The sequence below is a fragment of the Carettochelys insculpta genome, chromosome 9, assembly GCF_033958435.1.
Source record: "Carettochelys insculpta isolate YL-2023 chromosome 9, ASM3395843v1, whole genome shotgun sequence".
Taxonomy (NCBI): Eukaryota; Metazoa; Chordata; order Testudines; family Carettochelyidae; genus Carettochelys; species Carettochelys insculpta.
Window position 1 is genome coordinate 64,530,990 of NC_134145.1, and position 25,325 is coordinate 64,556,314.

General features: G+C 44.1%; 1 protein-coding gene across 7 annotated transcripts in view; it reads left to right on the plus strand.

Annotated features, from left to right (window-relative positions):
• Positions 1-25,325, plus strand: part of MTA1 (metastasis associated 1) — a 112,966-nt gene that overhangs the window by 54,053 nt on the left and 33,588 nt on the right. For 6 of the 7 annotated variants that reach the window (XM_075003516.1, XM_075003517.1, XM_075003519.1 and 3 more), the window contains 9 exons: positions 1,049-1,151; positions 5,126-5,225; positions 6,368-6,556; positions 7,363-7,437; positions 8,499-8,557; positions 18,138-18,253; positions 19,579-19,730; positions 20,785-20,974; positions 22,132-22,221. In XM_075003516.1, coding sequence (XP_074859617.1) covers positions 1,049-1,151; positions 5,126-5,225; positions 6,368-6,556; positions 7,363-7,437; positions 8,499-8,557; positions 18,138-18,253; positions 19,579-19,730; positions 20,785-20,974; positions 22,132-22,221 — 1,074 coding nt within the window. Of the gene's footprint in view, positions 1-1,048; positions 1,152-5,125; positions 5,226-6,367; positions 6,557-7,362; positions 7,438-8,498; positions 8,558-18,137; positions 18,254-19,578; positions 19,731-20,784; positions 20,975-22,131; positions 22,222-25,325 lie in introns of those variants that run through there. The other variant, XM_075003523.1, reaches the window with a different exon arrangement.

A 25,325-nucleotide genomic window follows, 5' to 3' on the forward strand; every position in this document is an offset into this window, starting at 1 on the left:
AAGAGGACTAGTAGTGAAAGAGTAGCAATGAAGGCACGCATTTTAAAATCTGGCTGGATGGGTGTATTATGCATCCTGCGTGGACAGATCCCAGTTTTGTAGCAGCATTCTGTGATCGCGATCCATCACACATGAAGAATAGTAACAGAGAGGCGCCGTGTTAGTCTGTATTCTAACAAAACAAACCAGCAGTCATATAACACTTTAAAGACTAACAAAATGATTTACTAGGTGATGAGCTTTTGTGGGACAGACCCACTTCTTCAGATCTATAGAATTTCCAGTCCACTCCTCTGTGCTGTATATCTGGGTCTGGACTGGACATTCTATACATCTGAAGAAGTGGGTCTGTCTCTCAAAAGCTCATCACCTAATAAATCATTTTGTTAGTGTTTGAAGTGCTACATGACTGCTGTTTTATTGCATCACACATGAGGTAGTGTTTCAGTTCAATTTCAGGCTGTAGCATGACCTCCATAGTGTTTCAAGAGGTTGCTTGGGTTATTTTTTATTTATTTGTTTATTTGTTTACTTATTTGTTGGAGTGGACTGTAAGATGACATGTAAGAATACATGTTTTTAAATAAAGTAAGTAGAATCTTTCTGTAGACTTAGCATGCAGAACATGGAGGCTAACTTTTTCTGCATGCCATGGAAGAAAATGTTGTTCAGCTGGTCAAATTGTTCTTTTGGCCCACATCCACTAATCAGGTGACCATATACCAAACTCAACGTTACGCAGTAATAGTACGGATATGAACAAGCTTGTCAATATTTACTGGGCATCCTGACTGCAAGCCAAAGTAGATAGTTTGATTTAGAGATACACAGCTGTGGTGGTGGTGGGGAATTTAGCAGAGTGGATATCCAGTGTGCGTTTCCCACAGGCAGATGGGAGAGAGGCTTTTTCGGCCACAGCAGTATGTGCTTTAAAAGACCAAAGGCTGTCAGTTACATATTTTTTGGGAGATGAAATACAGAAGAAAAACATTTTTGTTCTTTTTGAAAATTGCTATAACGAAATATTTCTAACTTCTGTTTCAACCAGGTGAAGAAGATGGAAGAGATCAATCAAAACTTGAAACAAAAGTTTGGGAAGCATTTAATCCACTAATAGACAAACAGATAGACCAGTTCTTGGTGGTAGCACGGTAAGTTTTCCCTATGCTTGGGAAAAACTAAGAACTTCTAACTTGTGAAAAAAATTCAGTGATGATTTCTTGTTTCACCTTCTATCCCAAATGCAAAGTGCATGTTCTCTCTCTCCTCTGACAAACCTTTTTAATTGCTGCTTGACGTTTTCCTTTTTTAAAAAGTTATTTCACTTGTGTAAACGAGTTTTGTGACTTGAAGTGTAAGAGATGAGTCTGAATAGTTGTTCTCAGTCTGAGACAGAAAATGCAAATAAAATTCAGGAGTTATGGACTATCATATCTAGGGTTTCCTGAAGTACCTATTTTAACCTTTTGATGGGAGCATAAGGGGTTTTCAAATAGCACAGCTAGATCATGTAGATGGAATTTGCTTTTGGGCAAAATCTTCAAAATCCATAAGGTTGGTAGCTGTTGAAAATGTATAGACTTTTTCCCCAGCTAAGAAGTCCACCCAAGTCCATGAATTTTTTTAAAAAATCTTGATTTCGTTCTGAAATATTTTCATGAATATAGCATATATTTTGTAAAGTTTTCACAGTAGAACCATTATGCTCCAATTTAATTCTGTAAATGAAACTACTACCACTTAGCTCTTGTACTCCACGTGGAGCATAGCTCACCTACCTCATGGTCCATTCCTTGTCATGTTGAGTTGTCTTGGGTATCTCAAGAACCCAGAGAGCTATGCTAGCAGGAGCTACAGCTCCTGGAAGGGTCATCTAAACTGGACTATGAATGAAAGCTCAATTCTAAAAAGTTAAATGAAACTGAGACTCAGATTTCTTCTTATGGCCATCTCAGTGAGTTTGCCCTTTCCTTTCAGACTCTCAGACACTTCAGCAATGGGTGAAAATAATGGGAAAAGGGGGTTTGGTTAGTGAATGGATTCAAGTGTCACTGCAAGTTGAGGGGAGGCAAATGGGTGAAGTTTTGAACTGTTAGCTAACCAAGCTCCATTAGAATCTAGAAAGTCCTAGAAGTTGTGCAGGGCCTCTGCAACTGTGGACCTTGAGTCAGAAAACTGATTTCTGTTGCTGAAGTGCATTGCTGTGCAGGAATGATAAAATGTGTTCTCCTGAAGTGCTTTGCTGAACCGGGGTTGAGGTTTTCAAAGATAGCTAGCATTCCTGTTTTTCACTCCTAAGTATTTGTTGTGTTGAATTCAGCAAATGACGATGCCCATTCTAGCACCAGTTCATGAGAGCATTCCTCATTCAAGGCTAGCACTTGAGCATGTGCTGCAACATTCTGACAACTGTAATACTGGAAAAAAAGTATTTAGCATTTACTAAACACCAGTGAACATCTTATTTATGCTCATCTGGTACCATTGCAAGGGTTAGACAGATGGAGGCACTTTGGTACATGTTGTTTGCAGAAGATATTCCATGCAATTAGGGGAAATATGGTTTAGAAGAGGGTCTTGACAGAGGAAGAGAGGGGTTGGAGTGATATGGATGCAAAATAAGCAGAGGGGGGAAACAAGTATTCAGTGAGTAATGTGAACATTTAGCAATAATAGTTGAAACTAGGTGGGCAGACTACATCAAAACCACAAAATTTCAAGTATCTGGCCTCCAGGCTCTGGGGCTTTGGAGGATGAAATTAGAGCTTAGATAATGTCTGACTCAGATGTAGGGAAGTATTGGTGGTGTCGTATGAGACAGAAAGATACCTATACAATTAAAAAGGAAACCCATGGAATTGTGATCCATCCAATTTGAAAGTATGGTTGGGAATACTGGCCAATAAACCAGAAATATGAGCAAATGATCACATCCGTAGAAATGTGACTGTTGAGATGGACAAGAGACCGCTTGAGGAATGTACATGTTAAGAATTTAGCATGTAAAGTAAGATGCAGTCAAAGGAAATAGGGAACAAACAAATGAGGAAAGTGAAATAGTAAAGGGAAACAATTTTTCTAAAATAAAATGCAAATATTAAGAAGCAAAGTAGAAAGGCTTTATGCTCATATTCACGTGCACAAAATGACTTATTTTCCGGACTCTCGAATGTGCCATTGAAGTGCAGTTTCATTATTTTGAAAAACGACTAGCAATTTTTGGTTATCCAGTTTGAGAAACCTTAAAGCCTGGATTGGATGCTCAGACCTACTGGGGAGCCGAGGGTTGGCCTTAGTTGGTTAAATTGAAGTAAAAATGTTAACCTATATCTGCACTATAGAAAATGTCAGGATTGGCTCACAGGGTTTCTTTATGTAGACGTAACCCTTTCTGGTCCTGGGCATGGTAGCTATCCTAAGATGAATTCACTGTGATATTAATTGGCTTTAGTAAGTTGCTGCTCCCCCAGTATTTCTACTTTTGTGGGAAGTGTACATAGAGGAGCAGAACATACTAAAGCTAGTGCAGGCTACTGGGAGAGCGAGAGAGAGGAAAATCTAGAACAGATAATTGGGGAGGGAAAAGGAGAAAACCACTGTGCAGGTTATATGCTTCTTGCCGAGACTTCCACCACTTGGCAGAGCTGAGACATTTGGTGAGCTGGGTGTTACAAGTGGCGCGCGCGCGTGTGTGTGTGTGTGTGTGTGTGTGGATATGTTGAAGGCTGGGAATGAGGAAGATCATTAGAGTTTAGAATAGATGTTGCCAGCTTTGTCCACGTGTATATTCTGGAGATACCATCACTGGACTGAATCACGTCAGTTACAGAATCACAGGCACATTCTCCTATTGCTTGGCTAACATCATATATGCTATCATGTGCCAACAATGCCCATACACCCTATATATAGGACAGACTCCAAACACTCCTTGGCAAAGAAAGAATGGACATGGAACAGACATCAAAAAAACTCCAAATACACAAACCTGTCAGCCACACTTCAATGGAGTGGGCTGGGCCTTGCTGTTAAAGATCTGAAAGCTTCTGTTCTACTGAAAAGGGACTTTAACAACTGTCTACAGAGGGAATGTTCATAACTAACATTCATGTTCAAATTCAATACATTAGCATGTAATATGAACAGGGACAGCAATTACCTGGTCCATTATAAGGACTCTTTCACATACTTTGATGTTTTATCTAACTCTTAACTTCCCCATCCCACCCTCACCCGCCATCCTTCTGCTCTTCTGATTTGCAAACTTTGATGATAATTCTTCTGATTTGTCAACCTTGGTAACAATTTTTGGACCTCTGTGCTTTATATATTGAGTCTGTTCTGGTACGGCTACATATGATTTGAAGAAGTGAGTCTGTCCCAGGAAAACTCATCACCTAATAAACTATTTTGTTAGTCTTTAAAGCGCTACATGACTGCTTCCCCCACCCCGCTCTTTAGAGGAAAGATAATTAGGATGCTGCTGTTCCTACTTCTACCATTGATCTTGTCAGTTATCTCTTCTCACTTGTGCCTTCGGTTAATTAAAAAACAATTCTCTGTGGAACGGGTTTTGATGTAGATCAGGTTTCCAGATCGAGGCTGATTCAGCAGTATCTCTTGAGGGGTGGAGAGGTAAGAATGCATCCCAATGTGATCTCTGAGTGTTTGTGTGTCTCCTTGTACCTCATGCTAGGAGCATAACTGAGGGCAGGTCTGCACTGTGGGGACAGATCAATCTAAGCTATGCAATTTGAGTTACATTAATAGTGTGCAACTCAAATTGATGATCTCCTTACCATGGGGCACAAACTCCGGTCACCTCCCCTTGCTCATCTCATTCTGGTGGAGTATCGGAGTTCCCAGAAAAGTGAGTGGCATTTAACCTGTTGGTGGATCATGGCAATCCACCTGTAATGGAGCTGAGATCTGTGAGCTAAGCAGAATGAAGCATACATAATCATGAGTCATGTGATGAAAGGGATCTCTGGCTCAGAGCTGGAACGGAGCAGTGAGTCATAATATAAAGTAATGGAGACAAATGACAGCTGTGCACTGTGAGCCTGCAAGCATTTTTATGTATTCACTTTGCATGCAAGGTTAATGTTCTCTTAATCCTTTTCAGCTCTGTTGGTACATTTGCTCGGGCCCTAGACTGTAGTAGTTCTGTCAGACAGCCAAGTTTGCACATGAGTGCTGCTGCAGCCTCCAGGGACATCACACTGGTAAGATTTTAAGAGGATTTTGAGGAAAATATAAAATATGCATCTATGCTACGGCAGTAGATGCATGGAGAGAAGGGCGTGTGGATTGTCATTGAGATTCAGCATTTCAGATGAACAGGACAAAGCACTGTAGAATAAATTCGTACTAGCACCAAACTGTAAGGATGGGTAAGGTTCTGAAGGGCAGATAACCTGTTACTTAACACAGCTAAAACTAGGCAATGGAGTAGGGCCTGTGTCCTCTCTCTCTCGCATCCCATCCCTACTCCAAGCAGTTAGAGTGCTTGCCCGCATCCATGCCACATTAGGGGTGTGTGCTCCTCACATGCACCAGTGCCAGAAGATTTTTCACTCGGCGGTAGCCATGGGGGACTGGGCTCTGGTGCCCTCTGGAGTGATGATGGCATGGCATGGTAGTGCATAGTATGTCTGCTGCTTCAGCCAGTCTTGTTCTCTCATTGTGTGAACAAGATCTTTTATTGTATAAATAGTTTCATAGTTTGGTAGCATGGTACTGAACAGTAGTTTGGTAGCTGCCCTGGATGGAACTTGAGCTAGGCAGGGGGCATGGCCTGATTCCCAGGCTTCAAACCTTGTGAGGTGTGCAAGCATCCTATGCTCAGTAGTGACTGGCACAGTAGTTACCTGAGGTGTCTCAGCCATGGCCACATTTGCAAGTCTTTAAGCCCTGGACAAAGAGAGAGCTGTTCACCTCCAAGCACTTCTGATGGAGTTGGCACTCACGTAGGCACCGGAGCAGAGGTCGGTCTTGGTCCTGAGCACAGTAGTGTCAGTGCAGAGAACCTGGCTGGCTCCATCTTCAAGCTGACCCCATTCCCCTCTTCCCAGTTCCAGCCAGGAAGCTGCAGGGATCAGCAAGGGGAAGGTGCGTGGGGGAGAGGGAGGAAGCTGAAGCGCAAGAACTTCTGCCCTGGACAGAGGACTTGTAACCTTAGCCCTGGGCAGTGGGGCTGGGCCCTATGTCCATCTTCTGCCTTGGTGTCCCTATTAAAATGGGGTTGTAACTTAGTTTGAGAACGCCTGGTATGACCCCTCTGATTCCTGTCTCCGGTTTAATTTCTAAGCATTTGTTTCCTGTACACCCACCTTTTGTTAATTTCATTTTTTAAACTTCTGTTTAGTTCCACGCTATGGACACTTTGCACAGAAATGTCTATGACATTTCCAAGGCGATCTCTGCCCTTGTGCCACAGGGGGGGCCAGTCCTCTGTAGGGATGAGATGGAAGAGTGGTCTGCTTCTGAGGCAAATCTGTTTGAGGAAGCGCTGGAAAAATATGGAAAAGACTTCACTGACATTCAACAAGATTTTGTAAGTATAAAGTGAGGCAGTGTGATTTAATTGTGGCTCTGCTCTGAGACTTTTTGCGAGCAGAGAGTCTGAGCTGGAGTGGCACTTGACTTTTTTCTTTCTTGGATGGACTGAAGTGGAGCCCACACAGCATAATTTTAACTACCCTCTGCCCCACTCCTGAACTGAAGGCAATGTACCAATGTGATGGAGAGTGTGTGTGTGTGTGAGAGAGAGAGAGAGAGGCAGAGCAGCTCTCAGCAGCTAAGGATGACCCCCTGGGGCTGTAACCTAAGCTAGCAGGTAACATTTCTGGCCTGAACAAAGAGCAGGGAGGAGCTGAGGGGGTTTTGAATGGTAAGCGGCAGTTAGAAGCTGTGGAGTGGGGGGTGGCGGGGGAGAGTTGGAAGGCAGCCAGCCTGGCTAAGGGGAAGAAGCTACACCCCAGTTGGGGCACCCCTTGGGCTCTTCTCCCCAGGATGGGTTGGCATGACTGTCTCTGCCTGCTGTACTGACACCTCTGTACTGAGCTGGGCCTCTGTCACCTCATAAACTTCCTGTTCTACCTGCTGAGTGAGAGTCACTCCTGCCTGTGGATGGGGTGCAGTGCTTGGGGACCCCTGAACCCCACCACAACTTGAAAGACATTTATTTTGTAAGGCCACCAAGAATGGCTGGTGCCCCCAGCAGTCCCTGGTTGGCTTCACGGTTAGGAAGAATTACCATCTATAAAACACTTTGCTGAAAGGCTTTTTTCAAAAGATTCTTAGGAATTTCAGTTAGGCACCAGCTTCCTGGGGTGACTGGCTTTTTCTTAATGTTCCTAGCTTCCATGGAAGTCCTTAACCAGCATCATAGAATATTACTACATGTGGAAAACTACAGATAGATACGTTCAGCAGGTAAGAGGAGATTCAGCACAGCCCACTCTGTTCCTCACAGCGGCAGTGCTCCTGTAAATTTCCTCTTGTCCATCAGTCCAGCAGGTGGGGTTGTTGGGATCAAAGTTGTGTATTTGTCTGAGCTCCTGTGTGTCACCCACTAGCACTGCCCTGCACCACACACACAACCCAACAACCACAATTAGATTAAAGAATCACCGCCCACAGGAGACTAGACTGCTTTGGGCTGCAGTCAGCGAATAGGAGATGCTGAAGTGCACCACTATCTGAGGTTCCCACAGTGGTAGGCAAATGATCTTGAGATAAAACTAGACAATACTGGCAAGTGACCTGCACCCGTGTGCTGTAGGGCAAAGCTAAGTACCGCCAAGACCGCTGCCAATCCTTGGGTCTAGCTCTTGATCTTAAAATCCTCCGTTTGTGTGTTGGTGCTTGTTACCAACTGCAGACCTTTTGTTTACGAGATAAACGGGGTGATAACCCGATGCCATAAACTTATTTTGGGGAAAATCTCTGGAATTTTGTGTGTGTTGCAGAAACAATGCATATTTCCATTTCTTTGGTAGGTAACGTGCATAGAATAGGCATTGCGTCCCCTTTTCAAACAAAAATCACTTCATTCTCTGCAGTGATGCAGCTGGTCAGGAGAGTGAATCAGGTGTTGTACCAATTCAGGTATAGTCTGGGTGGGGACAAGCTAACAAGAAGGACAGGCTCAAATATTTTAAGAGATCTTACTTCTGAGTGCATAAACTCCTGTTGGACTAAAAGAGGATGAAAAGACTATCCCTTATGAGAAGTGCTCTGATTGTAATTTTGCAAATGGGTTGGTTTAATCAATGAAGACACTTGAATTGATTCAATGCACCAGTTGGTTTTCAGTGAGTATCCCTGTTTGAGAGAGGGAATACATAACTGCTAATACCAAGACGTGAGTTTTATTCCTGTTCATTAACAGACGACCTGTGGGTGCTAAGGATTGAATTGCCAAACTCCCAGCTAAAATGGTGTGACCATTGGTTTCTTTTTATTCACTTCAGTTTTCTCTTTTGTGTTTTAAGAAACGATTGAAAGCAGCAGAAGCAGAAAGCAAGCTGAAACAAGTGTATATACCAAACTAGTAAGTATCTTACCTTGCTGATGAATTTGCCGTTTTCATTATGGATGGTTTATGTAGTAGTATTGCCCTTTGTGTGGGAGTATAATGTACTGTTTTTATCCGTAAAACTCAGAGTAGCCGTCAAATGTCCATGCCAGACAAATTAACAAACTAGATTCTTAAATAAGTGCTTAAGGAGTAGGGTCGCCATTTTAGCTGGAACTGTCCCTTTTTTAGCTCACTGGAGAGCACCCCTACTTTTTTTTTAAAAAACAGGCTAAGTGTCCCATATGCTGCAAAGCAGGGACCTGAATTTTAAAGAGACAGCTCCTTAGGCTGCAGGGGCTGTCTGTTTTAAAGAGCCATCTGCAGGAGGTATGTAGGCTTTTTAAGCAGATTGTTTGTTTAAACAACACACTGTTACCAGCAGCCCCGGGGCAGTGGCGGGCAGTTGAGGAGGGGCAGAGATAAGCTGCTTGGCTGCTGTGCACTCAGCTTCCTCCTGTCTTTCTCAGGCAGTGTGAGCAGTGTCTCAGATAGTTCCCACCCCCCAAACACTGCTGGCAGGGAATAGGATTGGGGTGGAACGGGCAGGGCCCTATGGTGGGGAAGAGGAGGTGGAGGGTTAACCACTTGGGGGAAAGGGGACAGCTGCTGGGTGGTTGCACTTAGCTTGGTAGCCCACAGGCAGTGAAAACAGGCAGGTCTCTGGCGTAGAGGGCAGCCTGGCCCAGGCCGGGGGTTAGATGGGAGACCATGGGTTTGGAGGAGTCCCAGGAGTGAGCAGAGACAGGAAGAAGGGGACAAAGAAGGTGAATCAGGGAGGCAGGCTGGTAGGGCTGTATTAGCTCTTCTGGAGGCCAGGGCTTTTAGAGGTTGTGGGGCCCCCTGAGGTGAGCACAGAAATCATGGGTTCAGAATGAGGGAGGGCATGCTACAGGCTGGGGCATGAGATGGGGTGGGGGTGCTCTAGCTAGAATCCATGCTCTAAGGTAGAGCCTAGAATGAAGGGTTTGGTGTGCAGCAGGAGGGAGCTCCAGGCTGGGGCCCAGGGGCTTGGAGTGTGGGAGGGGGCTCAGCCTGGCCCACTGACAGATGGGGGCAAAGAAGTAAGTGCTCAGGACCCCAGGCAATTTAAAATGGCCTGGAAGCCCCAAGCCCTTTTAAATTGCTCAGACAGGTATGGCAGGTGGAACCCTGTCCTTTGGGGTGGCAAGGCCCCCCACGTTCTTTCTGCCTGTGCCTTCGCTCAAAGACCAGAGCCATAGCCCCTGCATCCTCTGAGAGGAGGTGGAAAAAGGTGAGGTGATGGGAGAGAGAAGGTGGAGGTGGGGAGTCTGGCTGCTCCATTTTGCACAGGTGTTAATGGTTTAGAAGGGAAAGATTGCTTTTTACAACTTAATTCTTTAGAAGTTTTGTAGCTATTTGAAACTGGTCATAAACTCCTGGGGTCCCTGGGATTCTATCTAGTTCAGCCCCCTGCCCAAAGCAGGACCAACCCCAACTAAATCATCCTAGCAGGCGACTCTCTCTCTTTCTCTCTCTCTCTCTTTAAAAATATCCCGTGTTCCTGTGTTACTTTACTATTTGGTGTGCAGTAAATTAAAAACTGGAAGAACTTTACCAAAGATTCTGTTTGTTTGACTTTTCATTTCGAGTTGGAATTCCAGTTACTTGATTTCCATCAAGTTTTACTGTTTGTTTAGGGAGGTCTGAAGAAGTGGGTCTGTCCCACGAAAGCTCACCTAATAAATTTTGTTAGTCTTTAAAGTGCTACTTGACTGCTTTTTTGTTTTGATAGAATATAGACTAGCACAGCTTCCTCTCTGTAACTGTTTGGGGAGGGGTATTTGAACCATTAGGCTGAAGCCCTTGTCTTAATCTGCCTTGCCCTGGGCAATGAGGGAGTTAGCTAGGCCAGGACTGCAGAGAGGGGGAGAGTCTCAGAGAGGTAGCCCTGTTAGTCTGTATCTTCACAAAACAAACAAGCTGTCCCGTAGCACCTTAAAGACTAACAATATTATTTATTAGGTTATGAGCTTTTGTGGGACAGACCCACTTCTAGGAAGGGGTGGCCCACAGGCACCATGAGTCCTGGGCATCTCTGGAGTGGAGAGGGGAAGCTGGGCCTAGTGGTTAGATGGGAGGTCAAGTCACTAGTTGGGGGAGAGAAACCCATAATGGGGGATTCAGTGGCCGGCAGTGTCTGGGCAAGGGGTGAGGATTTCCAAGCCTTTCAGTGCTGTACCTCTCATGGGCGCTTATAAATTACAAGCTCTGAAAATCGTATTTACAGAGTAGAGAATTAGAGTGTAGGTCTGTGGTATACAGACTGGTGGCAGGTTGGAAATTTTGGCAGTGACCTTGGCATAGTGTGTATGGCTATTAGAAAGTGTGCTGGGCTGTACTGAATACTGAGGTATATGAAGGTATCAAGTATGGAATAATATGTTGTTTTGCTTTGAAAGCTAAGGGCTTCTGTGCTGTAAATCCACTGAGTCCAGTGAAATTAGATGGAAAAATGCAAAAATGTCAAATGACTTACATTATTACAGAACCCAGCCCCAGGTCTCCTCCCCACTTCCAGCTCTTGTCCTGACTCCTGCCCTCCTGCACACATGCCCATCCCTGATTTCCAGCAGCTCACTCACATACCTCAGCCCTCCTGCACCTCTCTCACACTACCAGCCCACCCTCTGGAGGACAGCAAGATTGGAACAAGGAAGGCACTTTTATAGAGCAATAAGCACTCAATTATAGGTCTGTATTTTTAATTTTTACTTATCTTTTGTTGTAATAATGCAGTATATGGTTTAAATGGGGGCTCAGTCAACTTAGTGTTATTTTGAATGTTTGTACTGCATAGATCTAATGGATTGCCATGGAACTTGCTTAACGCCAAGCAGGTTAGCAGGTGTCCCATATTTCACATAGGGAAATATGGTCATCCTAGTAAGGAGGAGTTCTAGTTTTGAAGAATAAATTAGCCATCAGTTTAACTTGGATGTTCGTTCATCACGTGGAACCTGTATCCAATAACTCTGCCATCTGTTGAGTCCAACAGAAGGTATTGTAGTGTAACAGAATGGCCAGAAACTAACCATCTTTAGCTACTTTTACAGCCTACTGGCCAGTGAGGTGAATGCAGATGTAAATGATGTCCCTTTCAGGTGTCTGAGTTGTGTGTTTCTTACCAAACACAATGGGCAAAATGGTAGCTGCTAAGAGCCAGAGGAGTTCATGGAGCAGGAGCTGCAGAGGAAAGCTCTGTGCGCCACTGGCTAGGAGTGTGCAGCCGCTGCTAGTGCAATTGTACTGCTGCTTGCACAGACATGGAAGGCAAGGCCATGCTCCTGTCTTTCCCAGACGTACTACCTCTTGGCCAAGGACTGCTTCAGACCAGTGGTGTGCAACCTGTGGTGGCCCATGGGCTGCATGCAGCTCACTGGGGGTCCATCTACCGCCCGCGGACAACCTGGCTGCCTCCCTCCCCCATGTGCCTCTTGCAAACGAGAGCCCCACACTTCTACGTCTCCCCCTCCCTCTGAGCTGTTTGTGGCTATTCCAGTTCTAGGATGGAGGCGGGGAGGAGCAGGGATGGAGCACTAAGCCAGCAGTGCACGCCCTCCAAAAGCAATGAGAGGAAGGGGAGGAGCAGGTAAATGGAGGGCTTCAGGGCACTAGTGCTCTAGAGGCACATGGGTAAGGGGGAACAGATGGGGGACTGCAGGGCCACAAATGGAACACCAGTGGACTTCAGGCTGCTGCAGTCCACTGAAGTAAAGGAGGGCCACTCTTATGGCCCACCCACTATTGATGGTTGCCCATCCCAGCTTTAGATAGCGCTGGTGGGCTTCCCTGCTGGAGCTCTGGTTCAGGTTGTGCCTGGGTGTACTCTGGGTTGAAGGACTCTTTATATTCTCTTCACCCACGTCTTGCAGGGGGACACAGACCTGGCCATAAGATGTCCCTTAAAAATTCTCAGCCTTTTTTAAAAAATAAAAAGCTTTCATAGGTTTTTCACATAAAATGTGGATTGGCGATTTTGTTTGATCAGGAGTGGAATGGACCTAAAGGATAGCAGTGGACAAATCGGTCTCCTCTTCCTCTAGATTTTGTTTGCTAGAAGATGACCCCCTGGAAACGGTGTTTCCTAGTGCTTTGTTTCAATTTAATTCTTAGAATTAATGCAGTGTGGGTTTGCCCCTTTCCTTTAGAATCTGTCGCACTGGATAGCATAAATTAAATTTTCCCTTAATTTCTTTCTACTACTTCTAGACTTATTCCCATGTGTTCTACTCTAAATAATTCTTCTCCCTTCTTTTATGTTTACACCCTTCAGATATTTAAGCATTCTTTTCATGTGTCATGTTAGCCATGGCTAAATCAAGATTTATATATTTAGCTTATAAGTCAATCCCCAGATCCCTGATAATTTTTGTTGCTCCCTTCTGAGTTCCTTTCAACATGACAATCTCTATCTGGTGACAGTGTCCAAAAAAGAACACAATGTGGAGAATGAAATTGAACAGAATTTTTCTCACATAGTTAGTCAGTGGTAATGTCTCTTATGGAAGCTGATGCTATTCAGGGTGACACTGGAGATCAAATTAGAGGTAAATACATAATATGATAAGACAGCAAAGCAACTGCCATTCTGGACCGCAAATGTAAAGGGTATTAACAGAAAAGACAAATTATTCTCCTTTGCTACTTTGGTCACACAATAAATTATTCTTAGTTTTCTGTATGAGTTGGTGAATTTTCTCTGCTTGTGTGAATGGTTGCCTTTTTCTCCTTTTTCCCAGCCTCAGGCATACTCGTGAAAGTATTCTGTTGTTTGCAATGACACTGATGTCATGTCGTGCGGGATACATTGGTAGGCAACTTACTTGTATGTTCTTATTCTTCTGATGTGCTAAGAATTTTAAATACCATAAGCCTCGTTCATTAAAATCCGATGCTCTTGGTCAGGGCAGTTGGTGGGAGTGTACACTTCTAAGCATGCCATCACAATTCTGTTTGTGCAAGTAGGGAGAAGCCTGTTCTGCCCCATGGTACTTGATGTATTGTCAAGGGTGCCGAAGCTCGTTGGGTAATTAGAACTGGCTGAATTTTATGACCACATGCTTTTCTGTTGGAAAATGCTGCTTAGGTGGAAATGTTCCATGTAAATAGTGTCTTCCCACAGAAACAAGACAGGAATAAGCGGACAAAAGCATCTGTCTGCCTGTTTCCTGCCAGCCCAAACTCCCCCACGCTGGCTCCCACAGAGGTGGGCAGCAGGAAGAGAAAACAGCCACAGCTGTGGTACATTGTTAGATATCTCTGTTTCTTATGTCGGGTGACCATATATCCCTGTCCCAAATATGGGATAGGGAGATATGTGGGGAAGGGCAGCTCCACCAAGCCTCAGGGAGCTGTGAAGGAAGTGGCAGCCACCTGCCCTCCCCCCTGCTGCCCTGGGCGGCAACTGGGTGTTCTCCAGCCAGCAGTTGCTGCTGCAAAAGGTGAGTAGGTTGTGGGGGGTCGAAATACAGGACAGTTAGTCCCTTTCAAAAATATGAGGTGGGACACTTTTTGGCATCCCAAATAAGGGACACATGATCACCCTATTCTTACGTGGCCCCCATACTAAAATAATGGGTTAGGGCAGTACTGTTATCCCCATTTTACAGATGGGAAATTAAGGCACGGAGAGACTAAGTGACTTGCCTCAGGCTGCATAGAGACTCTAGTGAACCGGCGAGTTAAGCCTAGATCTTGAAAACAATGTTGCCTGTAAGATGTGCCCTTGGGCGGCCACCTAGGAGAGATTATGGGGCTGCCCAGCTGGTTAGCAGAGCGCCTAGAGCCGACAGCGTGTTTCTACTGGTGGTGCACATCCACGCATGCCTTTAGGTACTTAACAACATTTATTCTGAACGTGGATGGAAAAAACTAGAGGAAATGTTGCTTCAGAGTCCCAGAAAAATGCCCCCTATTGGTGGATCAACCTTCCTCTCGTTTGAGAAGTGAATAACTGAGACAAACCTCTACAGTAGATCAAAATGAACCCCGGTTTGTAGTGCATAATTGATTCCTTCGGCGTGAAGGGCACTATGTTGTATAGTCAGTAAGTCTGTCTAGCAAGAGAAGGAATGCAAAAATAAAGGGCAAAATCAATAGCATTGGCAGAATATTTGGAAAGGAGACATTTTCACTGATTTTGTGTCAGGCATGCAAGAGAGTAATCCTTTAGGAAGTGTATTGATGCCTCACTTTGCTTACTTTCATTAGGCAGTCTGTTTTCCTGTGAGGTTTTGCATCCTGGAACAGAGAAAACAAAAAAGATGAGGCAGCTGTCGGCTACAGCTAGCAAAAAGGAAGTTTTGATGCCTTATTTCTAATAAAGGGCTGTCTTGAAACTGATCTTGCTTATCAGTTAAGATACAGCATCAACAAGAACTGTTCCCATTGGTGTACATCTTCAATAAATTCAGCATAGAAATGAACCTGTTTTGAAGAGATTCCATTCAGAGGGATTCCACAAGTCCCATAGGAACATGTTCCAGATTAACAGGAATGGGTGAAATGTACTTTCTTGCAGGTGGCGGGGCGGGTGAGGTGTGGAACACGAGGCAGTAATTTGCAGTACAGCATAAATCTCTTGTCAGTTTATCATATGTCGACTTTCAGCTATATAAATCAAGTTTTTCTTTTTTAAGAATGTGTTCATATTTAAATTTACGTGAGGGGTAGAAAGAGGTTTGATGCTTCTCCTAAAAGGAGTTTGTGTGTGTGTTACATGGTTTAATGGAGAATTGTTATATTCTTTTAGTGGTAAAAATAGTTAGAGTTTAACTTTTTAAATTTATATACAGGCCTCTTTTTTGTAGCATGGGGGAATTTCCTTTTGTGGGATCTAAGGCTTTTGCAGGTGGGGAAAATTCAGGGAAAAAATGCAGGGCTGTGTGCGAGTGGCTATTGCATGCCAGGAGTGGGATTAAGAGAATAGCCCCATGCAGATCTCTAATTCCATTATCTCATCCACCCCCATCTACCACCATCCATTAGTGGTCCTATTACAGGAAGCTTTGGGGCTTAGGTGGGTTTGGAAGACTTAAGAAGTCAACTAAGCGTGAAGAAGCAACGTGCTTATTTCAGAGACTGCTGCTAACTGTGAGAGACACAAGGAAGCCTAATGTCCGTGTGCCAGGAATGCACTAGAGAACAGAAAAGCTGGAGGTTGGGGGCAAGTGCACAGAGGAATTGAAAAACAGGAATGATCTTTTTGTTCCAGATTCTTCAATACAAAGGAAACCTTTGTAGCTTCCTGAATCTTCAGTTGTGGGAGAGGGGCTGTGTGGCAGATTTACAGAAAATGAGAAAAGAAAATGATTAGGGTTTGGAAAGATTAAAATACTGGGACTTTTTAGATTAGAAGACTAAGTGGGTAGGGGAGAGGGGGATATGATAGAGGTCTATAAAATCCTGACCTGGTATGGAGACAGTAAATAAGGAAAAGTTATGGTTCCCAGAACACAAGAACTAGGGGTCACCAAATGAAATTGATAGGTAGCGGGTTTAAAACAAAAGGAAGTATTTTTTTCTTGCAATGCACAGTCAACCTGTGGAACACCTTGCTGGAAGATATTGTGAAGGCCAGGATTTTAGCAGGTTTCAAAATAGAGCCAGATAAATTTGTGGAGGAAAGAGCCGTCAATAACTATTAGGGAGGATTGGCTGGAGTGATGTCCTTAGCCTCTGTCAGAAGTTGGAAATGTGTACGTGGTGATGGATGACTTGATGACTCCTGTTCTGTTCATTCCCTCTGGGGCACTTGGCACTGGCCACTGTTGACAGACAAGTTACTGGGCTGACTCAGTAGATATTGGTATGACCCAATATGGCTATTCTTATGTTCACACGTGCCTGTGTGTGCATGTTTAAGGAGTTGTGTGTAGGGATCTCTTTGTCACGTGCCATTTCTCAGGCAAAGAGTAGGGCTTCAATCAAATGTAATTACTTCAAAGTAGAAAGGGTGTTTTTCCCCAACAAACAGCTCTGGAAACATGTATCATCATTTATCCTAAGGATTCTCTAAGCCAGATTCTTCTTTGTGCTTGCACAACCCATTCAGGAATTATTCCAAGTGCAATCTTTTTGCCTTTGATGGATTTGTACAGGGAGAACAGATTTGGAATTTACTAAATCTCTGCTGCTGCTGCTGCTGCATGAGAAGGACTAGACTCTAGTTCTCTCTTAGCTGTGTTGGCTTTGCAGTAAACAGTGGTGAAAAGTGGTGAACTTTTTGTCGCTAAAGTCAGCAGCTGAGCTGCTGAGTACAGCCACAGCACCTTATTGGGTGTGTAAAAACGTATGTTTTCCAATAGGTTACACATTCACAGAACATGAGCGTGTTTTGGAAATCACACCCCAACAGAGTCCCTGGTCCAACTGTGTGTGCAAGCCCATTGCAAAAGCCACACAGTAGTCTTGGAATTGCACCCAAATCCCTTGTGTTGCAGTCTAGTACCTGAACCACAAGTCTGATTTTGTTGTGATTGTTGACAGCGGTGATAAAATAAATCTTTGTACGCAAAACTGATTGATTGCACATGGTGGTTTGCAGTGTCATAATCTCTGTGCTAAATACAGGGATGGTATGGAGTTCTTAACCTTTAAAGATGCTTCCTTTCACATCTCTCCTAGGAAATTGCAGAGGAAACATCTGAGTCAGAGAAAGATTGCTGTCTTTACAAGGTGTTCCCGTTTGGGTTATCTGAGGATTCAGTTTACTCCTTTTACTCTGCAGTTCTTTTACTCGTTTTAGGAGGGCAAATTCTGAGTCTCTGAAATAGTACTACTCAGTTCTTGCTTGAGAAATCTTACCAGTCTTGTACAGAGAGATGGGATTTGAAGAAGCAATTTGCTGAAGGAGAAAGAGAGCTAGACTGCCGTGGAATTCTCTGAATATATTGCCTGTGCAGATCCATCGTAATGTTCCCTCCTCGCTTCTTTAGAGTCATAAACAAAATTTTATTCATGCAGAGAAGAGCAGAGGGACGTCTGGTCATATGGCCCTTTTGTCACCCGATTAGAATGTTTTTGGATCAATAATCAAGGTATAATTAATATACACGGAGATACACATCTCATAGAGCTGGAAGGGAATTTGGAAAGTCAAGTCCAGTCCCCTGCCCTCTTGGCAGGACCAAACACAGTCCCTGAGAGATTTTTTTTTCTTTTTTTAAATCTGTTTGCCCTAGACCCCTAAATGACCTCCTCCTTGAACTCACAAACCTGGATTTATCAGGCCAGTGTTCAAACTACTGAGCTATCCCTCTCACCCTGTAGTCATGACCAGAATGTTTAACTGTTTTTAAGTAGTTCTGGGACTCCTGAGAAATGGCGTATGACTTCCGCAGTACAATCTGCAGAGGAAATGTATTTAGCGAACTCTTATTTACTGGTAAGTAATGTTTCTTGTTTTGTACTTCATAGACATGAGGACATCCAAATCTTCAGTTTTAATCTTCTGGGCCATACTATTTTAAGTCACATAGGAAAGTTAAATGTCACAATTAATTTTTCCCCTGTTTTTGTTTTGTGTTTTAAGTAACAAGCCAAACCCCAACCAGATCAATGTAAATAATGTCAAACCAGGAGTGGTAAATGGGACAGGCGGACAGACACAGAATGCAGGAGCAGGACGCGCCTGTGAAAGCTGCTATAGTAAGTCATTTTGTAAATGTAGCAACCATGCAAGAACAACAAGAAGTCCTGTGGCACCTTTATAGACTGATAGATTTAGTGGAGCCTGAACTTTTATGGGCAAAGACCTACTTTGTCAGATGCATGCATCGTCAGATGTTCAAGAATAGCAGAAGTATTCTAGCATTGAGTAAAGCTGTGGTGTCCAGCATTCTAGCCACGTGGGTATTTGGCTGGTTGAGTGTGGCTAATTGGTTTGAATGATAAACGTATTTTCAGAATAATATGGCTAGTTTAATCAGGCTTCAGAACTGATTGGATACCACAGGACTACAGCAAAGCTTTACTAAGCTACCTTGTGAGGTGGGGTAGGGGAAACAGGCTGGGGTTTTGTGTGTGTGTTTTGTTTTTTTTTTTTTTTTTTTTTTCCTCCCTTCCCCTTCCCACAAATATTTTTAGAATTTTTAGAAAGTTTTCAGAATGTGTGGATAATTTTTTTGTAAATAACTGCAAGAGCTGGTGTTCCCTGTGTGAAGAATGGTGAACTACTGGTTGAACACAAGGCTTCAAGTCATTGGAGAGGCCTTGGTGATGTTTTTGTTGCTTTATACTGGTAGTGGAAATTTCAAAGAACATGGTTATATCCTTGTATTCACTGTGTTTTCATTACTAATTTGTCTGAGCCTAACCTCTCCTTTATGGAGAACTTTTAGATGCGTTAAACTGTGTAGGGCTGTATGGAGAGTCTAAATAACTGTTTCTCTTCTCTAATGGTGAGTTGGGGAGGGGATTTCTAAAACAGAGAAGAAAAGTTACAGTGCACTCCTCACATCCCTATGCAGAAGTGTGGTTTTGTTTCAGAGTTATGGCGTAGTGTCTGTCAAAGACATTGCCAGGAAGTTTCTCCATCCTAATGACTTATTCATTTTATTGTTTTAAATGATATGCTGAAGAGTAACTATTAGAGCTAATGTCATTATAAGAGATGCAAGGTGGATGAGGTAATATCTTTTATTGGCCTGACTTCTGTGGGTGAAACAAGCTTCTGAATTTATACAGAGTAGTTCTTCTGCATAAGTTCATAAACTTCATTCTCTCACCAACAGAATTTGGTCCAGTAAAACAAATTACCTTCCTACCTTTGTGTATGCATGTGCATAACATATACTTACCAATGATGCAATCGGCCTCTTCTCTGATGGAACAGGCTTACAATCTAGTTTTGTTGCCTTGTGAAGGTTAAAGAGCTGCTTCTTCTGAGATGGTAAAGATGGTTGTAAGGGCTATAAACTTTGAAAATCAATTCTGTTTAAGAATATATATATTTCCACCTTTATTATCCCTAGCCACACAGTCTTACCAGTGGTATTCTTGGGGTCCCCCTAACATGCAGTGTCGCCTCTGTGCATCCTGTTGGACATACTGGAAGAAGTATGGTGGCTTGAAAATGCCAACACGATTAGATGGAGAGAGACCAGGACCAAACCGCAATAACATGGTATGTGCATCCAGTGTAAGATAATAGGGTGTGTACATCCATTGTAGGCAGCTCAGCACTGCTGGTTTGGGAACTGAAGGCTCATTCCAATTAACAGTAATGGAAACACTGTCCCTTATTCCTGCCACACACAACCTCATCAAGTAATATATAGTAGAACCTCAGAGCTATGAAGAGCAGAGTTATGAGCTGAATGGTTAGCCACATGCCTCATTTGTAATTGGAAGTACCCGATTAGGCACAAAAAGGCAAATATAGTACTGTACTGTGTTAAACTATTGAGAAAAGGGAAAGGTGGTTTTAAGAAAAAGACAAGGTAGAGAAAACTTGTGCTTGTTTCAGTTCAGTTAAGATGGTTAAATGCACTGTTTTGTGTTCTGCGTAGTAGAGCTTCAAAGCTGTATTGTCAGTGTTCCATTGTAAACTTTTGAAACCAGCTGTAATGTTTTATTCAAGGTTAGAACCTACATTCTCAAGGTGTTCATAATGCTGAACTTCTACTGTACAACTGCTTAAACCTAAACCAACAGAATTAAGAGTCAGATCTTGTCTTTTTTGTGACGTGGTAGGGGTCTGGCCTTCCCACTAATGGGCCTGCCATCTTTGTCCATGTATAGTACACATTTCCAAGGTGTTGAATGCTTAGATTGGCCCACACTGAAGCGTGGGGCCACAGGTTTAAAACATGAGCGCTGCTAGGGAGGATGGGAGCAGGGTAACGGAGGGTTCTGTTGCGTTTTGAGCTTGTTGAGTCTCTGCCTGCTGCTCTTCTCCTCACCTCCTACCTCTGTGCCCTTCAGTCTGTATCAGCTCTAAGCTCCTAGCTCTGTCTCAAGGAGCCTTTCGGACACACGTTTACTTTGAGCATCCCCCCTTCTTCTTCTCACCCTCCGTTACAATGTTTAGGGAAGAGGGAATTGGATAGGTAAGACTGTGGGTAGGAATGACTTGTAGAATGGACTATGCATGTGATGTTTAGTGATGCAGATTTCTGTTCACAAATTTCTAATAATAATCACTTATGATCAATAAACAATGCTTATGTTTTTCCCAGAGTCCCCATGGTGTGCCAGTGCGAAACAACGGAAGCCCCAAGTTTGCCATGAAGACACGCCAAGCTTTCTATCTGCATACAACAAAACTGACCAGGATTGCCAGGCGCCTGTGTCGAGAGATCTTGCGTCCTTGGCATGCGGCAAGGCATCCCTATCTTCCCATTAACAGTGCAGCAATCAAAGCAGAATGTGAGTACAGGTTAAACCTCCCAAAACTGGAATTCTCTCATCCAGCAACATCTGGCATCTGGAAGGGCCACGGATATTACTGGACAAAATATCCAGGTTGGGAGATTAGTAAGGGGACCCTGGGTGCCTAAGATGGGATCCCAGCAGGGCTTGCATCCCTGGCCAGAGGCACAGCCGGCCACAGCTGGCCTCTGCAGGGCCAGGGCTGTACTCGGCACCCACAGGGATGATAGCATTCAGGCAGCCTGGCCAGGGCTGTAAGGGCACGGCCGGGGCTGTAAGGGCACCCACGGGGCCGTGACTGTGCCAGCAGCCCAGCTGAGGCCATACCAAGCACCCATGAGGTGGGCACTATGACGACTGCATGGCTGGTCCAGAGCCAGCCTCTGGGCTGGGACTGGGGCTGACACCAGCAGTGTCTGGCACCCTAGCCAGAGCTGGAGCTGGCCTCTGTAGGGCCTGGGGTGTACCTGTGGCTCAGGAGCCACACCGGGAGTCCAGTCAGGGCCAAGCAGTTCCCCATATGGTCAGGGCTATGCTGAGCATGGGGTTGGAACCAGCCTCTGCATCTGCCCAGAGGCTGCCGGGTTGGTGTCGGACCAGTAGGGGCCAAAGTCTGGCAGGAGGTAAGGGGGCCCCAAGCTGGAGTGGGGAGGAAAAGAGGAGCGGGCAACAGACCACTCTTTGTCTGGTAAAGTCCCTTGTCTGGGACCAGTCAGGTCTTGAGGACGCTGGACAAAAGAGGTGCAACCTGTACTTACCCTGCCAGCTAGCTACTTAGTATGCAATTGGGAAACCAGAATTTTCTTTTGGGACAGCCCTGAGTTAGAGCCTTCAAGAGTACTGTGGTTAGCACAGATGACCTGCTGTGACTTATTTCATTTTCAGAAACGGCCTAATTCCCCACACTGTTGTTGGATCACACATTTGAAAATTCCTGAGGTTTTTTTTTTTTTAAGTGTCACTTGTTTGCCAGCGTGCAGCAGGTTTGTTTGCTTGTGTGCACCCTTGCCAAAACATACCCCTGCTCTACAAACATCCATTTTTAGGAGAAATCTCTCCAGAGAAGAGTTGTTGTAGATGAAGATAATGTCTGAGACTCTGTTCATTTTTAATACAAAAATAGATGTGTTCCCATCCTGATATTGTCTTCACAGGCACAGCACGCTTACCAGAAGCATCAGAAAATCCCCTATTGTTAAAGCAAGTTGTTCGAAAACCTTTAGAAGCAGTCCTTCGGTATTTAGGTAAATATGCCACAGCTAATTCTCCGAACTGTTTACATATTTTCGTTGTTCTGAATTTAGAAACCAGGCCTGGGTAAAATGATCTGGAAAAATAGGATTCTCTTTCCTCAAAATTTTGTCCATCTCTAGAAATAAGGCAGTAACCTTTGGGAATGCCCTGAAACGTTCAGTGTATGGACTCTTGTTTCCTTCTCTGGAACAGACGAAAGTTCATTGTGGCGCCTGCAGCCTTTCTCCTCTTCACACTTTTTAGAGGTCTGGTGGCACAGCATCCTGAAGCCCCCATATGAGAAACTCCTCTTTAGCAGTAATGAGGCAGCCTCTGGTGTCTGGAGGAGAGGCCTTTTGCTTACAATCCATACATGTGATAGGTGGGATGCAGTTGGCTGGTCCACAATCCCACTCTGGTGCAGTTTTAACGTACCTCCTACAGTGGCATCAACTGTGCAGCCTCTTCTCAAGTGTAAAAGGCTAAAGGGTGCAGAGCTTTTTCCATGAAGTGCTGATAGTAAGTGCTTTGCAGGCATTATAGAAAGAACATGCAGCATTACTGTGGGCCTCTTCCATAACATCATAATCACTGCACAGTAGATAAACCTCTGATAAGGGTGTCACCAGAGTTTGACCGAGATTTATTCCTTGGAGGGTGAAGTTTCTCTGGTGGAAGAGGTCTCAGTACAGAAATTATGGTCAGTGGGAGATTCATGGATTTCATGGCCAGCGGGGCCCAATGTGGTGATCTAGTTTAGAGCTCATGCATAACCCGGGCTAGAGAACTGACTCAATAATCAGATGGCATTAAATCAGTACTCAGATGCAAGAACTCAACAAAATGTCTAGGTACTGGAGGTGGTTCAGCAGATAGTCCTCTTCCTCTCAAGGGAGTTTGAGTCCTGTGCCCATGGTGAAGTTAGTATGTACTGTGCTGGTGAAGTCTCAGACTGCATGTGAAAGAAAGGTCTCAATCACTTATAGCCATTGTTAGAGCAGCCAGGAAAAAACCCAGACTGATTCTCTTTTTTTACAACAGTAGGGGAATTAATTCTTGTGTCCTGTCCAAAAATTATTTCTGCACATTTGTTTGGGTACATCATTTTTCTTCTCTTGCCCTAAATTGTTTAGCATTGCTGGGTGCTGTTTAGCATCTGTTATAGCCATCCTTAAGAGTGAATGGCATGACTTCACACGCGTATAGGCTGCAATATGAAAAGTGCTTCCTTGGATAAAAGTTGCTAATGAAATATCAGCCATTTGTTTCAAGTATTTCAGTGAATAGATGTGAACTTGTGCTTAATTTGATATGCTGGTATTTCACATAAATACATTGCTACCCACAAGTTATAGAACTACACACACAGACCAGACCGTACATTACTTTAAAGAAAGATCCCATATCTTGGAACGCTGTCATGTGAATACTGCAGGAAGCCGTGGTGTTCTGTGCATTAATTCACTGTTGGTGCATACCTTGGTTATGCTGTGGGGCAGAAGGATGAAGGCCTTATGACTATCTGAGCTCATTCTAGCATCAGAGGACAGCTGGCTGATTGTTTCTTTTGCATTTAAAAATTACAGAACTTAATGTATTGCATTTTCCTACTGTTCAAAATAGGAGAAGAGGAATAATACGGCAAAAGGCTACAGAAGCCCCTGTTGTAATATCTTTGAAAATATTTTAAAACCAGTTTTTTTCAATCTCCTCCTGTCCTCCTTTTACTTGACATTTGTTTTTCTAGGTAACCTGAACTCCGTGGTGCCGCTTCCTTTTCTAAGTCCCATGAACTAGCTCTCTCTCTGTTGCAGTTTGTGACCAGACAGCCACTTCCCCTCGCTTTCTGTTAAAGCTGAAATTTAAGACTGCCAATTTTTTAATGAAATAGCCATGAAGATTTAGGGGATTAGGAGGCTACAAACTGCTCCTGAGGGACTGGCCGGCTACATGGGTGAGTCAGGGCAGTAGTAAAACACTCATCTTTCTTCCTTGGTTTTCTCCTCCAGCAGACACTATGCAGCTTCCTTCAGACTTGCCTGGTTAGTTTAAATACCAAATTTGGGAGCCTGGAATGAAGCACCCAGAACAGTGCTTAAATGTTAAGTGTCCTCTGGCCACTTCTCTAGTCTTGCTGAGTGATATTGACGGGAAGTGACATTTTCCCTTCAGAGACGGGCTTTGATATCTAGAGGACTGTCCAGCTGTTTCTCAATTCCAGAGAGTTGATTCGGGCATTATGTTAAGCTCCCATTTCAGTAATCAAACTAATTATCTGTTAACTTTGGTAGGAAACTATGAATTCAGGGTTTTTAGTATGTTTGCTTAGGGGGACAGATAGATACATTGGAGGGTAGGGATAGGGTGCAGTGTGACCTAGATAAATTGGAGGATTGAGCCTAAAGTAGTCGTATGAGGGTCAACAAGGAGAAGTGCATACTGGCTAAGTAGCAGTGCAGCAGAAAAGGACATGGGGATTGCAGTGGATGAGAGGCTGGATATGAGTCAAGAGTGCGCCCTTGTAGCCAATAAGGCTAACAGCATATTGGGGTGCCTTAGGAGGAGCATTTCGAGCAGACCTAGAGAAGTTATTACACCCATCCCTTGTTTAATGAGTACTTTACTTATGAGTACTTGCTAAAATGAGGAACATATATACCTACCTTTATTCGATAAATGAGTGAACTTCCCCCGCTTATATGAGTGGGGTCCCTGGCCAGGAGCAGGGAGACCTGCAGCTGAAGTCTTCTCCCTCCCTTCCCTCAGACATGCAGATGTCTGACAGCCCTTCGGCTGGGGGAAGAGAAAGAGAAGGCTTGTATCCTGGTTTACTCTACCGCAGTGGCAGGAACATGAAACTGACCAGCCATGAGCTGGTCAGTTTCCTGGCCCCACATGCCATGGGGAGACTGGAACCAGCCTGCCCCTGCTTCCAAACTCCTGCCACTCTGACCAGCCCAGCAATTAACTCAAGCGTTAAGGTTTCAGCACCTAGGCATAAGGTAATTGCTATCTCTAGTGATAGAGATAACTGCTGGAGATGGCAGCTATCTCTATTGATAGATATCTGCCTGAGGCAGCAGTGTTAAGAAACTGCAAATGGTTTCTTTAACAG